This window comes from Miniopterus schreibersii (assembly GCF_964146895.1).
Source record: "Miniopterus schreibersii genome assembly, chromosome: Y".
Taxonomy (NCBI): domain Eukaryota; kingdom Metazoa; phylum Chordata; class Mammalia; order Chiroptera; family Miniopteridae; genus Miniopterus; species Miniopterus schreibersii.
Genome location: NC_138120.1, coordinates 3,426,398 through 3,442,711, shown reverse-complemented (window position 1 = coordinate 3,442,711; position 16,314 = coordinate 3,426,398). Strand labels below are relative to the sequence as shown.

At 36.0% G+C, this 16,314-nt stretch overlaps 1 protein-coding gene across 1 annotated transcript in view; it reads left to right on the top strand.

Annotated features, from left to right (window-relative positions):
- The window catches only part of LOC308551956 (ubiquitin carboxyl-terminal hydrolase 9X-like), a 161,465-nt gene that overhangs the window by 94,965 nt on the left and 50,186 nt on the right, over nt 1-16,314 (top strand). Inside the window, exons 22-26 of the mRNA XM_081126878.1 lie at nt 3,308-3,438; nt 3,614-3,892; nt 6,622-6,747; nt 8,462-8,587; nt 9,554-9,723. Coding sequence (XP_080983004.1) covers nt 3,308-3,438; nt 3,614-3,892; nt 6,622-6,747; nt 8,462-8,587; nt 9,554-9,723 — 832 coding nt within the window. The remainder of the gene's footprint in view (nt 1-3,307; nt 3,439-3,613; nt 3,893-6,621; nt 6,748-8,461; nt 8,588-9,553; nt 9,724-16,314) is intronic.

Sequence of the window (16,314 nt, the reverse complement as noted above, 5' to 3'; positions counted from 1 at the left end):
CCTCTGTGGACAGAGAGCACTGTAAGGCTGGGAATAGTTCTTTTATTTTTTCCCCCCTCATCCAAGGATAGGAAGCGGGGAGGGGAGAAACATTGATATATCAATTAGTTGCCTCTCCTAGCACCCTGAACAGGATTGGAACTCAGCCTGCTTAAGTGTACTGGAGGACACTCCAGCCAACTGAGCCACAGCATCGAGGGAGGCGTTCACTTCTATTTTTTTATCTTTTAATATATAAGAAAGGAAAGTAACCTTATTTTTATTTTTATTATTATTTTTAATCCTCACCCTAGGATATTTTCCCCATTGCTTTTCAGAGGGCAGAAGGGAGAGGGGGTTAGAGAGAGAGAGAAACATCGATTGGTTGCCTCCTGCATGCATCCGGACCAGGCCTGGGGGTTAAACCTGCAACCCACATATACATGCCCCTGGCCAGAATCTTAATGCAGAACCCTTCAGTTTGCAGAGTTCTATCCACTGAGCCAAACCAGCTAGGGCAGGAGTTCACGTTTAGATTTCTTATGGTCAAGGTGAAAAGGCTTTTGTTTTCAAGGTGACCGGTGTTCCTTAGTGGTTAGACTCTTGGTCTGCTTACTGAAGTGTTTCAGATTCTGTTCCTGGCCCAACTTTGGGTAAATGTGGGAGGCAACCAATCGATGTGTCTCTTTCACTTCAGTTTCTCTCTCTTTCACTCCTCCCTCCCTCCTTTCCACTCTCTATAAAAATCAGTGGAAAAAATATCTATGGGTGAGGATTAAAAAAAAGAGAGAATGGCTTTTTTTCTCTCCATCTGAATATTATACTTATGTTCCATTGTTCTGGCTTCTTTGCATAGGGAAAATACTGTATGAACAAGCTTAATTTCCATATTATACTGTCATTATTCTCCTATTTGCCAGTTGAAGATTAGCTAATTCTTATTACAGAAATTTATTGTTACAGGATATACTTTTCTGTCTGACTCTGTAGTTGGTAGGGTTTTTCCTTTTATTCTGTTTCCAACAGTGTTACACTTGGGTCCACTGAAACATTTTTCAAAACCAACTTTTTATGTAGTAATAATTTTGAAATTACTTAGAATAACACAAAGAACTTCCAAATAATCCTCCCCACATTCAGAATTGGTACCACTTTGGCACATTTGCTGTATCATTCATTCTTCAAACAATTTTTTTAGACTCCTATATCTTTTTACCCATACTATTTACCTAAATATCTCAGGGGGTTCTCTTTTTTTTTTAATCCTCAACTGAGGATATTTTTCCCATTGCTTTTCAGAGAGAGTGGAAGTGGGGGAAAGAGAGACATCGATGTCCAAGAGAGATCAATTGGTTGCCTCCCTCACAAACCCCTACTGGGGACAGGGGTCAAGCCTTCAACCCAGGTACATGCTTTGCCCTTGGCTAGAATCAAACCAGAGACCCTTCCATCCAAGGGCTGACACTCTTAACACGGAGCCAATCCAGCTAGGGCTCTCAGGGAGTTTTCTAAGAGCAAGAATATTCTCATATGATAACAGATTTTTTACAAATCAGGAAACTAAGGTCTTTGATAACTGACTTTTTGGAAATGTACAGGCCACTTGTTCTGTATACTATCTATTAAATCTGCTTTGTATGCTTTCTTATTACTATATTCAGTTACTTTGCCTAAAAAATGTGGTAACATGTACGTAACATAAAATTTGCCATTATAATGTGTTAAGTGGTGTTAAATGCATTCACATTGTTTTGCAGTTAGTTTCCAGAACATTCCATCTTATAAAACTGAAACTCTATCCGCATTAAACAATGACTTCCCATTTATCCTCTTCTCCCGGTCCTTGACAGCCACCATTCTACTTTCTGTTTGTGTGAATTTGACTTCTTTAGATACCTCATTTAAGTATACTCATATTGTATTTTTCTTCATGTGACTGTCCTACTTACTTGGCGTAATTCCTCAAAGTTTGTCTAGGTTGTAGCATATTTCAGAATTGAATTTTCTTTCTTTCTAAGACTGATTTATTTATATTTTGGTGTATGCATAACATTTTGTTCATGACTAGATTAAAAACAATATATGTTGTTTCCACTTTTGGTCATTATGAATAATGCTACTATTTATATACAAGTTTTGGTGGGGATATATCTTTGCATTCTCTTGGAAATATTCCTGGGAGAGAAATTGCTAGATGATACAGCAGTTTCATACTTAACATATTGGGGAATTGCCAAACTACTTTCCAGAACAGGTGAACTGTTTTCTTTTTCCATAAGTAAGATATAAGGGTTCCTGTTTCCTCACATTTTTTACAAATACCTATTATTGGTATTTTTCATGTGTTGTTTTTTTAATTAGGTAATCTAATCCTGGTTGTGTTAATGTGGTATCTCAGTGTGGTTTTTATTTGCATTTTTCTCGTTGCTAATGATGTTGAATATTTTTTCATGTACTTACTATACGAAGAAATATTTATTCACAGTCCTTGCTTATTTTTAAACCTGATTATCTGCCTTTTCTTATTAAATTGTAAATGTTCCTAATAATTTAGATGCACGTTCTTTATCACATATATAACTTACAAATATTTCAGTCCTCTTTTCACTCTAACTAGTGTCATATTTTGCACAAAAGATTTTACTTATTGAAGCAGTTCAGTTTTATCTTTTTTTTCCCTCCACTTGTATTTTTGGTGTATATATAAGAAATTGCCTAACCCTGAGATCATGAAGATTTACTTCCCATGTTTCCTTCCAAGATGGGATTTTATCTCATTATATCTCGTCATTGTTTTTTAAAAGTTTCACATCTTTATAAAATAATAAAAGGAAAATGAAAAGCTGCTCTTACGTGTATCTATACCTTAAGATACAGTTTTTTCTTTTGTTCTTTTCTAGAAACTCAGTTTTCTTTAATAAAGCAAAAGTAGTTCATGTATAATGTCATGTGAGGTAAATAATTGAGAACTTGGAGCTTGTGTTGTTTGTAGTTAAGAAAAACTAATTCTTTTTCAGTGTTGTGGGTTTTTTGTTTGTTTTTGTTTTCTGTCTTATGTTGCAGGAGGACATGTTGATTTGAAGTCTCTGGGTAGGAAAACTTTCCTTCATATTTTGGGTTAATAATTAAAGAGTTCTGGTTGATTATTAACCAGTTTAGGTCTGGTCATATCTTGTAACATTTTATCTTATACTTAGCCTAATTGATGGTTGTTGATTATGTTTTATATTAAAGATAATACTCATCAATATATCAAATGTAATCGGTTAACATATGTGTTATATTTTAAATTAATCTAGGTTTTTTGGTTTTTTGTTATTATTTGCAGATACCACAACAATAGAAAAATTACGAGCTCTTTGTTTGGACCATACAAAACTTGAAGAAAATCGCCTTGGACCATCTCTTGATTCACTTTTGTTTGGTCCTTCTGCCTCCCAAGTGCTATACCTAACAGAGGTTGTTTTTTCCTTTATAAAACTGTAATTTGTATTATCATATGATAATAGGAAAATGTATAAGATTATAATCTTTTGAAATAGTTTAAAATCTCTTAGTAATGTTGCTAAAGGAAGTTAAGTTTTAAATTATTCCCTAATATTTTAATTAAATTTCCCCTCCACCTTTTTTCTAGGTAGTTTATGCCTTGTTAATGCCTGCTGGTGCACCTTTGGCAGATGATTCCTCTGATTTTCAATTTCACTTCTTGAAAAGTGGTGGCTTATCCCTCGTATTGAATATGCTAACAAGAAATAACTTCCTGCCAAATACAGATACGGAAACTCGAAGGAGTGTTTACTTCAATGGCCTGAAAATTGCCAAACTGTTGTTAACTGCCGTAGGCTATGGTCATGTTCGTGCTGTAGCAGAATCTTGTCAGCCAGTTATAGATGGTACAGATCCTGTAACACCGGTAATAAGTTTTCTTAAATCTTTAAAATAAATTTTATAGTTAATACTTAATTTTTAAAGTTAAATTCTGAAGTAAACAATGCAAGTTCAACTCAATATACTAAGTTATATTTGTATTATAATGTAAATTTTCTTTACTGATTCTCAGAGGACACCTCATCCCTTGTATGCTGAGTTTCAGTTAACTCTCATAAAAACTTCACGTGAATCTTTTGTTAACCCATACTGACAGATACATAAAGATAGGGTAATAAAACAAAAGATTTAATTGGCATGTTGCCTGCCTCTCCTCCCACCATTACTAATATAATCCTCTAGACAAAAATTGTCTTTGCCCTGGTATCATCCTTGATGCACATCTCTCATTGTTCTGAAGATATGCTGAGATTTGGTCCAAAGGTTGAATATGGTGTTTAATTCTTACTAAAATTGATTTCATTTATTTATGACTGATTTTTTTTAATTACTAACTGAAGCCCTACTGGCATGGCTCAGCAGTTGAGCAGCAACCTATGATCCAGAAGAACTTGGTTCGATTCCCAGTCAGGGCATATGCCCGGGTTGCAGGCTCGGATCCCCAGTGAGGAGCACACAGATCTATTACTCTTTCATCATTGATGTGTCTGTCTCTCTCTCTCCCCCCCTCCCTTCCTCTCTCTGAAATCAATAAAAATATTTTTTTTAGAAAACAAATAAATAAATTACTGACTGAAGATAAAATGGTTTAGAAATACAGATTTTTTTTTTTAAGCAGTGGGTTAGTTCTTAGGGAAATTTGAATAATGATTAGATATTTGGTATTTAGAATAGTGTACAATCTCAGGTTGCCCACATTGTAGTAGGGAGCTAAATACAAAATTAGTATTAAAAATATGATTACTATAGAAGTACCTATAATATAAAGAAGAGGGTTACAATTTGAGAAATAGAATAATTTGGATAAAATTAACTCTAGGTATTTTTCCTCAGGGATTTAAGAACTTATTTATACTTTAAGTAAAACAGTGTACGTTTTGCACAGTTTCACTTTTATTATTCCTTGTTTAACATAATTTTTTTTTCCCATGAAGAGTTTGGGGGCTTGCTTTTTAAATAGAAAATACTTAGTTCTACAATTTTATAGTTAAAGGATACAGTTATTTTTATCCTGCAGAGCATACCTAATTCTCATCTAAATTATTTGAGTTGAATTAGAAATTAATATATCAAAAGTGACCTTATCAAGGAAGGTTTCAGTATAAGAAACATGCCACAAGACTTTGCTGATCTAAAAAATAAACTATTAATAAAAGTGAATTGTTTTAAAACATGTAACTTCTTATTCATTCAACAAATCTACCATGTATTTTTATATTCTACACACATATTGCTAGAAGTAAGTTAAAACCTTACATGATTTCTATCTGTATTCAAGTTAGTTTATTGGAAAATAATGATCAAATTATATGGAACACTGTTATGCTATAATTATCATACTTTATCTCATTTAATCATTCATATAGCTATATTTGGTGAGTCACTCTTACTACACCTATTTTACAAGTGAAAATTAAGATTTAAAGAGATGAAATAACTTGGCGAAATAGTAAAAACAACCTGATAGTTAAACTCAGTGAAGCAGTGAAGGCTAACTCTGAAACTTTACTTTAACCACTTCTGTTACATTTGCTTGTTAGAAATCAGGTAGTAGCACATGCGAAAAAGATCTTCAAATATTTATTGAAGGATTAAAATAACATGTACTAACAATAAATAGACATAAATGAAATAAGATTTTAAACTCTGATTTGATGTTAGAAAAACTGGAATCATTATACCTACTAAGTCTTCTGCTTTGTCCGCTTTACTGGCTACAGGAACACCACTACAAACTGTTGACTCTCTTAAAACATGTATTAAAAACACTTTTAAAAAACAAAACAAAAAAAACACACCAAAAAACAAAAACTAAAAGAAAGAGAAGAGAAGATGAGAGATTAAGCTCTGGGGACTTGAACATGTTTTCAGATGAACATTACAGGAATATTTGAAAGAGTGAATGAATGGGAAGGAAGTGAGACATAAAAATTTAGAGATCAGGGGATTAAAAAATTGAAAGTTTACTTATCTGATATCTTTCGTTTTCTCAGTCATATTATAGCAGGCGGCCATCTGTTGAGAAAGGAAGGCTGAGGAGAGGATTTACCTAGAGACAAAAGAGTTGTTCTAAGTTCTGTCATTTATCCCCTGCAAGTGAAAGCGAACCCAGTAATAGAAATAATATTGACTTCATCTGAAATTGGAGTTTGCAGAAGAGTATTCTCACTTGAAAAGGCAACTAAGAGAAGATATTTACAGTGTTGGCAATGTGAATTGCTTTTTAGGCAAAACAAATCTACAATGGATATGCAGAAGGATGACTTTTTTTAATATGTTTTTATAGATTTCAGAGAGGGAGAGAGAGAGAAACATCAGTGATGAGTCATTGATTGGCTGCCTCCTGCTCAACCCCTACTGGGGAATCAAGCCTGCAACCCAGGCATGTGCCCTGACTGGGAATCCAGCCTTGACCGCCTGGATCCTAGATCATTGTTCAACTACTGAGCCACAACGGCAGGGCAGGAAGGATGACATCTTAACAGTTGTAATGAATGAGAAGCAAATGGTTGGGTTTTTATTATGTACCTCACACTTGAAATTTAGTTATGTGCAAGTTTTTCACTCCTAGTAAGAAGGTTAACTTTTTTTCAGATTAACCAAGTTACTCATAATCAAGCAGTGGTGCTACAAAATGCCCTTCAAAGCATTCCTAATCCATCATCTGAGTGCATGCTTAGAAATGTATCGATTCGTCTTGCTCAGCAAATATCTGATGAGGTTAGTATTAAACTTTGAAAGCTCTGGGATCTTGAATGGTGTATTTCTTTACTACTCTGATCTAGTCTCTATTTACTCATAAATAAAGAATATCACGCCCTAGCAAGTTTGGCTCAGTGGTTAGAGCATCATCCCTTGGAATGAAGGGTCCTGGGTTCATTTCCAGTCAAGGGTATGTACTTCAGTTGCAGGAGCAATCCTGGCCCCTCTGGAAGCAAGTAGGGGTGGCGTCCAGTTGATGTGTCTCTTTCACATTGATGTTTCCTTCTCTCTCCTCTTTCTCTACTCTCTCTCTCCCCTCGCCACTCTCTCTGAAAAAGTAATGGAAAAAATATCCTCTGGTGAAGATTTAAAATAAGTAAATAAATAAAATAAAAATTAAAACTTTTTTAAACAGACTTTGGGGTGTAATTTATACTCCACACACTAAATCAAAATAAAGAATTTGGTGAGTTTTGATGTTTAAACTCTGTGATGTAGTGAGGAAACAACATTTTCATTAGCTTCCCCAAAGATTTCTGCCCCTAGTTTGTCACTGTAGAGTAGTTCTCATTGTCATAAGTTTTACATAAATAGAATCATACAGTAAAACCTCAATATAACAGACGAATTTGGGCTAGGGGGTTGTCCATTAAAGCAGAAAGTCAGTTATGTAATAAAGTAGGTTTTCCAAATGCATATGTTAAAAAATTGAGAAGTTAATTTACCCATTTTTACTTAGACACGTGTAATTAAAAGTAAGAAGGTATGAAAAGTTTAATATAAGACAAAAATTTTCTGTATTACTGTAATTTTAAATTTATGCTGAGTAAGTGTAATAAATGCTTGCATTCACCAGTCATCTCCAGTAAACTAATGCACGCAGCTGGGGCGTGGCCTAGTACACGTTGCAACATCGATGGCACAGGTTAAAACTGCTACAGAAAGTCCCACCACAAAACTACAGAACCAGTTACCTCTCCCCAGGGTGTGGTGTGATCATGTTCTAATCATTTACCAAACATTGTTAACAAGCAGTAGCTCTCGGATTTAAATATGTAGACTGCAGTTGTAGATATGTAGTATTTATGTTGGTGAAATCACAACAGTGTTTTTACCAACATATGGCCTATTTGCTAAAATCTGTTCAAAACTAGAGTGAACACACAAAAATGACCTGTTAATTTAATTATAGGCAAATCTTGGTTAAAAGGATTTTTAAATTAACAGGGGGTTAATTTTCACATATAACATACAGTTCCGGAAATACTGTACATTAAATCAACGTCCGCAAAAATCGAGGGCTTACTGTATTGTGTACTGTTTAGTATCTGCAGTCTTTAAATCAGCATGATTTTTAAATTTAAGCTTGTTATTTGATATGTTTGTAGTTTATTCCATTTTAAATAAGTTACATTTCTAGGTCATCCTGCATAGTCCAAGTTTTTGACCATTGGGAGTAAAGCAATTAAGAAATTCCTTATAAGAAATACTATGGAGCCAGATTAGATTTTAATCTGAAGTACACCAATCTCTCTGATAAATGTGTTTTTTGCTTCATCTACATACATTTGACGTGGTAGAAGATAACAGAAAAAAGGGAGACCAAATCTACTTTGGACTTTATAGACTGTGAAGCATATTCACTTTATTTACAGCCATTTTTACTATTTCTTTTACAAAGAGAAACATTTTTTCTGATAATTTTGCTTTATCATTACTCATTTTCTTTCAGGCATCAAGACATATGCCTGATACTTGTGTGATTACAGCTATACAAAAAATCATCTGGGCATCAGGATGTGGGGCATTAGAGCTAGTATATAGCCCAAATGAAGAAATCACTAGAATTTATGAGATGGTAAGAATTATTACAGAGCTATATTCCTTTTATGTAAATGATCATTGTACATGACTAAATTTCCATCATGTCTGCCATCTTTAAAGCCCAAACCCCTTATATCTAATGGTTTAAAATAAAATTCCAGCTATAATTAAGGTGAGAATAAATAGATATTTTGTTTTAAAATTAAAACAGTTCAGTATCTCACTGTAAGGCAGCTGGCAGCCTTTTTCTAAAACTTATTTTTTAAAACTTCTCGTTGGATTGAGCATAGTTGTGCTGTAATGGATTTGCTTTTCCCAATTCTTAATTTTTCCTCTTCAATATTTTATTCTCTGTAAATCTTGATAACAGTAATTGTGGAATCAAGGTATTGAAATATTTTACTTGGTTTTTTTAGAGCACTCAGAAGCAGGAAAGATTTCTTCCACCATTTAAGTATTACCTCTAGCCTTTGTTTAAGTAAGCATATTCTTTGCAGAAATAAGGCTTTGTTTAGCTCTTTGATTTTCTGCTGTATTTACTGTCATGGATAGCCACTTCTATATATATGAGAGAGGAAAATGAGTAATTGTACACCATTGATTTTTTAGAATATTTGAATGACTATTTTGTTTCAGACATTTTTTGTACTGATTTTTTAATGATTAGAGGCAATTGCTTTTTTAATAAAATAGCATTTTAGATAACTATACACTAAAGTTAAAGACCCAAACTGCAGTGTGATAGTGATTTTTTTTTAGAAGGGAATCATGATTTTTGCAGAAAATAACATCGTTTTCACCCAGAAGATCAAGAAAGTGCTATTTAGCTTTTACCGAGCATGCTCCTTTAATCCTCTTAAAGGGTCTCAAAAGCTGCAGGTAAAGAGACTGAAGACAAAGTGTCTTTAGTGAGTAGGTAAGTTTTAAGTGCTAACTAGAAGGATTGTGAGTTTTTAACACTCTGTCACTAGGTAATTTACTTTTGATTATAATTTTATAGACCACCAATGCAAGCAATGAGCCAGACATGGAAGATGAACAGGTTTGCTGTGAAGCATTGGAAGTGATGACATTATGTTTTGCTCTAATTCCGACAGCCTTGGATGCTGTTAGTAAAGAAAAGGCCTGGCAGACATTTATTATTGATTTATTACTGCACTGTCCCAGCAAGTAAGTGATTTTTAAAATTTGGGCCAAAAGTTGACCTTGTGTTTAAGCAGATAAGAATTAATTTTGATCAAAATGTATTTCAAGAATTAAATAAGGAAATTTTTTTCTTATCTACATTAGAATTTTGAAGTTTAGGAAACATATTTATAATATGTTTCACTTAACCAAAGGTGTGTGATTTTTATCTCTGCAAAATGCCAATTGTGCATTTATTGTGTTTTTATTAATTTAGTGTGGTGTGACATATACATGTGTGTGATATCCCCCCCAAAATGTATACACACACCCTTTATACACACACACACACACACACACACACTCTCTCTCTCTCTCTCTCTCACACTTTTTTACATTGTGGTAAAATATACATGCTAAGACCCCCCCAGTGAATGTGTGAAAACCCTGACAGTACCAACTTCTATATATACTGCTATTTACATTCCTATGGTAGCGTTTAATTTATAAATTAGACACTGTAAAAGATTAACAGCAACTGATAATAAAATAGAACAATTACAACAATATAAAAGTTATGTCAGTCTCTCTGATAATTGATCTGATACTTAGGACAGCTTCTAAAGTGACTAAAGGGTGGGGCCTACACATCGTGGAAACCCTGAACAAACAGATGATTCGTATCCCAGGTGGGATGTTGTAGCATGGTGCAACATCACACCACTCAGAAAAGCATGAAATTTAAAACTTATGAACTGTTTATTTCTGGAAATACTCCTTTAATAGTTTAGACTGTGGGAGACTGTGGTAACTGAAACCATAGAAAGCAAAACCAAGGATAAGATTTGATTATAGGAAAACGTTTGATATTTTAACAACTTTTAAGTGGACAATTCAGCGGCCTTCAGAATGTTTTCAATGTTGTGCAGTCATCACAAGTCTTAAATTATTTTATCACCCCAATTTTTTTTCAGCAATAATTCTCAATTCCCAAACCTCCTAGCCCTTGGTTACCTCTAATCTATATATTCTGTGTCTGTGAATTTGACTTTGTCAGTACCTCATGTAAATAGAATTATACAATATTAGTTTCTTTGTGTGTTTCGATTATATCACTTAGCCTAATATTCTCAAGGTTCATGCATGTTGTATCATGTTTCAGAACTTCCTTCATTTTTAAGACTGAATAATATTCCATTGTATGTATATATTACATTTTTGTTTATGCATTCATCAGTTGGTGAACACTTGCACTGTTTCCACTTTTGGCTATTGTGAATAGAGCTATTATGATTTTTATTATGAACACAGATATTTTAGTCCCCATTCTCAGTTTTCTTGACTGTATACCTTGACATGGATATGCTAAGTCACATGGTAATTCTATGTTTAACTTTATATGGATCCAACAAACTGAGTTTTACAGTGACTGCATAATTTTATACTACCACCAACAATGTAAAAAGGTTTCAATTTCCCATATATCCTCCCATACTTGTTATATGCTGGTTTTTAAAATAATAGCTATACTAATGGGTATTAGGTGGTTATCTCATGGTTTTCAGTTTTATTTCCTAATGAATAGTGCTGTTGAGTATCTTATTGTGTACTTATAGTATACTTTCTATGGAGAAATGCCTTTTCAAGTCCCTTTTAAAATTGAGTTTATGTTAATTTTAGGATTGAAAGAGATTACATTAAATCTGTACACTGCTTAGATGGTTAGTACTGACATTTTAACAATATTAAGACCTTAAATACATGGGCACAGGTGGTCATTTTGTTTATTTAGATGTTTTATTTCTTTCACCTTCTTAGTTTGGTTTATTTCTTTCTAAATATTTATTCTTGTTCCTGCTCTTGTAGGTGGAATTGTTTTCCTAATGTATTTTTTGCAGTTATTGCTTGTACCTAGAAATACAAGTGATTTTGTGTATTTTTGAATTTTATATTTTGCTGAATTCAGTTCCCTTATAGATTTTTAGAATTTTCTCAATATAAGTTCATGCCATTTGCAAATAGAGGTATACAGTAAACCCTTAATTTTGTGGACCTAGATTTGATGGACTAAGAATTTAACAGATAATACTTCCGCTCCATATGTCATATGTGAATATTAACACTCCTGTTTACTTTAAAATACTTATAACCAAGATTTGGTAATAATTAAATTAACAGATCTTTTTTGTTGTTATTAATTCACTGTTATTTTTAACAGATTTTAGCAAATAGACCATACATTAGTAAAAACATTATAGTAAATTCGCTGACAAAAATAAATATTACGTATCTACAACTAAAGTCTACATATCTTAATCCAAGAATCACTGCTAGTAAACAGTGTTCAGTGAATGATTAAGAACATGATCACACCCTACCTAGCGCAGTAATTGGTTCTGTCCTCATGATGAAACTTTCTGCAGCAGTTTTAATGCCTACCAGCAGATGTTCCAGCCTGTGCTAATAAGGCCACCCCAGCAGTATGCATTTGTTAACTCTTTTTTATTTTTTTAAATTTATCTTTATTGTTGAGAGTGTTACAGGTGTCCCATTTCCCCCGCCCCCCCAATTGACCCCCTCCACTTCGCTCCTGCCTTTTCCCCAGGCCATCACCCCGTTATTGACTGTGTCCATGGGTTATGCATATAATTTCTTTGGTTAATCTCTTCCTACCCTCCACCCCCCTTCCCTCTTTCCTCTGAAATATGATCCTCTTTTGCCTGTGTCACTGTCTCTGGATCTATTTAGTCTGTCAGGTTCTTTTGTTCATTAGCTTCTTCTTCAGGAAGACCCTTCAACTTTTCCTTCAGTGCTGGTTTGGTGATGAACTCCTTTAGCTTTTCCTGGTCTGAGAAGCTCTTTATCTGACCTTCACTTGTGACCTTAAATGATAGCTTTGCTGGGTAGAGTAACCTTGGTTGTAGTTCCATGTTTTTCATCACTTTGAATATTTCTTGCCACTCCCTTCTGGCCTGCAAGGTTTCTGTGGAGAAATCGGCTGACAGTCATATGGGTGCTCCCTTGTAGATAACTAACCGCTTTTCTCTTGCTGCTTTTAAGATTCTCTCTTTGTCTTTAACCTTTGGCATTTTAATGATGATGTGTCTTGGTGAGTGCCTCTTTGGGTTCCTCTTGTTTGGGACCCTCTGTGCTTCCTGGACTTGTAAGTCTATTTCTTTCCCCAGGTAGGGGAAGATTTCTGTAATTATTTTTTCAAATAGGTTTTCAATTTCTTGCTCTCCTCCTTCTGGTATCCCAATAATACTAATGTTGGACCTCTTGAAGTTGTCCAAGAGGCTCCTTATGCTATCTTCATATTTCTGGATTCTTTTTTCTTTTGCTCTTCTGGTTGGGAGTTTTTTGTTTCCTCATGTTCTAAATTGCTGATTTGATTCTCAGTGTCCTCTACTCTCCTGTTGATTCCTTGTAAATTATTCTTCATTTCAGTTCCTGTAGCCTTCATTTGAAATTGGTACTTTATTATATTACTTTCTCAATTATTTCCCTAATAGTCTGCTTAAACATCCTTATAACCAAAATTCTGAACTCTGTATCTTTTAGCTTGCTTGGTTCTATTTCATTTAGTTCCTCTTCTAGAGATTTCTTCTGTTCTTTCCTTTGTGACATGTTTCCTTGCCTCCACATTTTGGCTGCTTCCAGGTGTTTGTTTCTATGTATTAGGTAGAGCTGCTATGTCTCCTGGAATTTATAGAGTGGCTTTGTGTAGTAGGAGTCCTGTAGGGTGCAGTGGATCAGCCTCCCCAGTCACCTGAGCTGGGCCTTCTAGGTGCCCCCCCCTGTGTGGGCTGTGTGCACTGTCCTGTTGGCATCACTGGGAGGAATTGACCCCCAGGCCAATCAGCTGTGAGGACCAGCTGCAACTACAGCCAAAGAACTGCTGTGCTGGAGACACCGCTATGGATCAGTATTTACTTCAGTGGAGCTTTGGTGTTCACCAAGTGTGCCCCTTGAGTGTCACTCGTAGATGTGGTAGGGTTGTAAACCAGCATGGTTGAGTCTGACCACCAGGTGCACTGTCTCTGGGGCCTGCAAGGAGGTGCAAAGTCAGCCTCTTCCAGTGCCTTGCCCAGGGCCACCCAGCATGAGCTACACAGCAAACTATACTTGGCTGCCACTTGTGCTGGGCTTGGTGTTTTCCAGGAGAGGCCAAGCTGTGAGCCAGTGCAGGCTGCCGCTAGTGCCAGGCGTGGGGCCACTTATCAAGCTGTATGGGGCCCACTGCTGCTTGTTTGAGAGATTTTAGGACAGTCCTAAGCATAAGGCTCGAGAGGCCACTTGCATGAAAAAGCCACTGGTAATAGCTTGGATGAGCTTGCAGATAGGGAGGAGCAGGGTCTCTGGGAATGACCAGGGTGGGCCAAGGGTGTGAGTGAGGTACTGGCAGTTCAGATATTGCGCCTGCCTGCCAGCTGTGTGCTGGGAGGACTCACCAAAGGAACCGTGGCCTCCACGAGCCCTTCTGCCTGGGAGGAAGCTGCCCCTCCACCTCTGGCCCCGATTTCAGGCAGGTTAGTACCTCCCCAAGTGTCCCAGGTCCTTTCAGGCTACTGCCCGGCGCTGGGGCTCAGAGGGAGCACGTCTGAGTGAATCCGTGCGCGGGCCCTTTAGAGGAGCTGCTGGGGCTCCCACAGCCTCCGCGACCCTCAGGGACAGTCACCACTGGTTTCACAGCCCAGAGTTGTGGGGACATCCCTTCCCGGCCCTGGAGCCCTGGGCTGGGGGCCTGCTGTGGGGCTGGGACCCCTCACTCCTCCAGGAAACCCTTACCACCGACTGCAGCACCGGGTGTGTGCCCATGGGTGCCTCTCAGCAATTCAGTCCTGATCCCTCCGCTCCTCCGCCCCTCCTACCGGTTCCTTCGTTGTAGGGCTTCTGTTCAGCCAGATTTCAGGAGGCTCTGAGTGATGGTGGTTCTGTATTTTAGTTGTAATTCTGGTGTGGTTGTGGAGGTGGCGGGTGCAGCTGTTACCTACGCCACCATCTTGTTTCTCCTACTCTTTACTCTTAGTGACTGGTGAATACACATATTTACTAGACCTATTCAGTATAAATTTAAAATTATAGTAATACATAGAAAACACGTTTCTGTGAAACTAAACTTTCTATACACAATTTACTTACACAAATGTGTCTACATAAGTAAAAACAGGTAAACTAATTTGTCAATTAGTTACATTATGGGTTTAGAAAACCTACTTTATTGTTTAACAGACTTTCAGCTTTAATGGACACTCCCTCTCCTGAATTAGGCCATTATATTGAGGTTTAACTGTACAAGCTTTTACATTTCTTTCTATATTTTCATATGGCTTCAAATCACTGGCTAATGACCTTTCATTCGTTGTAGATCAGCCTGTTAGCATTTGTTTAAGGGTAAAATGTAATAAATTCCCTTACTTTCCCTTTATCTAGGAATTTTTCTTTATTCTTGAAATATTCCTTCTTGAGGCAAAATTATACACTTTTTCATTGATAGTTTTTGTCACTTCATATGTTTCATTTTACTGCTCTCTTGATCTCATGCTTTCTGATGAGATATTTGTAAATTTTATTGAAGATATTTTCGGTATGACAAATACCTCCATCTCTGTTTTGGTTTTTGCTCTTGATAGTATGTGTGTCTGTAATTTGTCTCATTGTGGCTTTCTGACATTTTCCCGTTAGTAGTTTGTTGCCCCATTAAATGTGTATTTTCATGTCTTTCATCATATTAGAAAGTGTATGGCCTTGTTCCAGTATTCTCTTTGTCTCTCTGTCTTCTCCTCCTGGGATTTTAGTATTATATATATTGGTTCACTTTTTGGTGTCACTCATTTCTTAAGGTTTCTAAAAACTGTTCTGTTTCTTTGTATGCTTTATGATTTATTTTTGTCAAAAATTTTATATTTGACTATTGTAATGTAGCTGTGAATGTCACATTTATCCGTTCTCTGGGATTTGCTCTTCTTTTTTTTTTTATCCTCCCTGAGGGTATGTTTCTTATTGACTTTAGAGAGAGGGGAAGGGAGAGAGAGAAACATGGAAACCTGCTGGTTTAATATCCAGATGGGTGCATATGGGACACACTAGACTGAGCAACCTAGACTGACTGGGAATCGAACCTGCCACCTTTTAGTGTATGAGAGGATGCTCCAACCAACTGAGCCACACCAGCCAGGGCTAAGGCTTGTTCTTGATTACTGAAGGATTATATTGTGTTCTACTAGTGATTACAAAATAAATCTGTTTTGCAGATTTTATCTGTGTTAGCATTCCCTTGTAACACTTTGCCCAAGCATGTATAATTCATCTTCATAGTTCACTTTCTGATTGTACTGAGCCTGTTTATTAGCCTGAGGTGACAGGTTAGTGTCATGTGTTTTTCAGCATATGTTCTATCCTAAGCATTCATATAATTTTTCTAAATTTGGGGGGTGTTTGGCTGCTTTTTAGTATCCTAACTTTCTCCACCCCCAAAAAAAACTGTTCATTTTCTCTCTTTTGCCTTAGTGTATTGTGCATCTCAGCTGCAACTTTTGCTCCTAAGAGCTTTGATTTTTCTGTCACCTTACAAGTGCTTATGACCAGTGCCTATATCACTTTTTACCATAAGCAAGTTCCAAGGAAACAAAAATA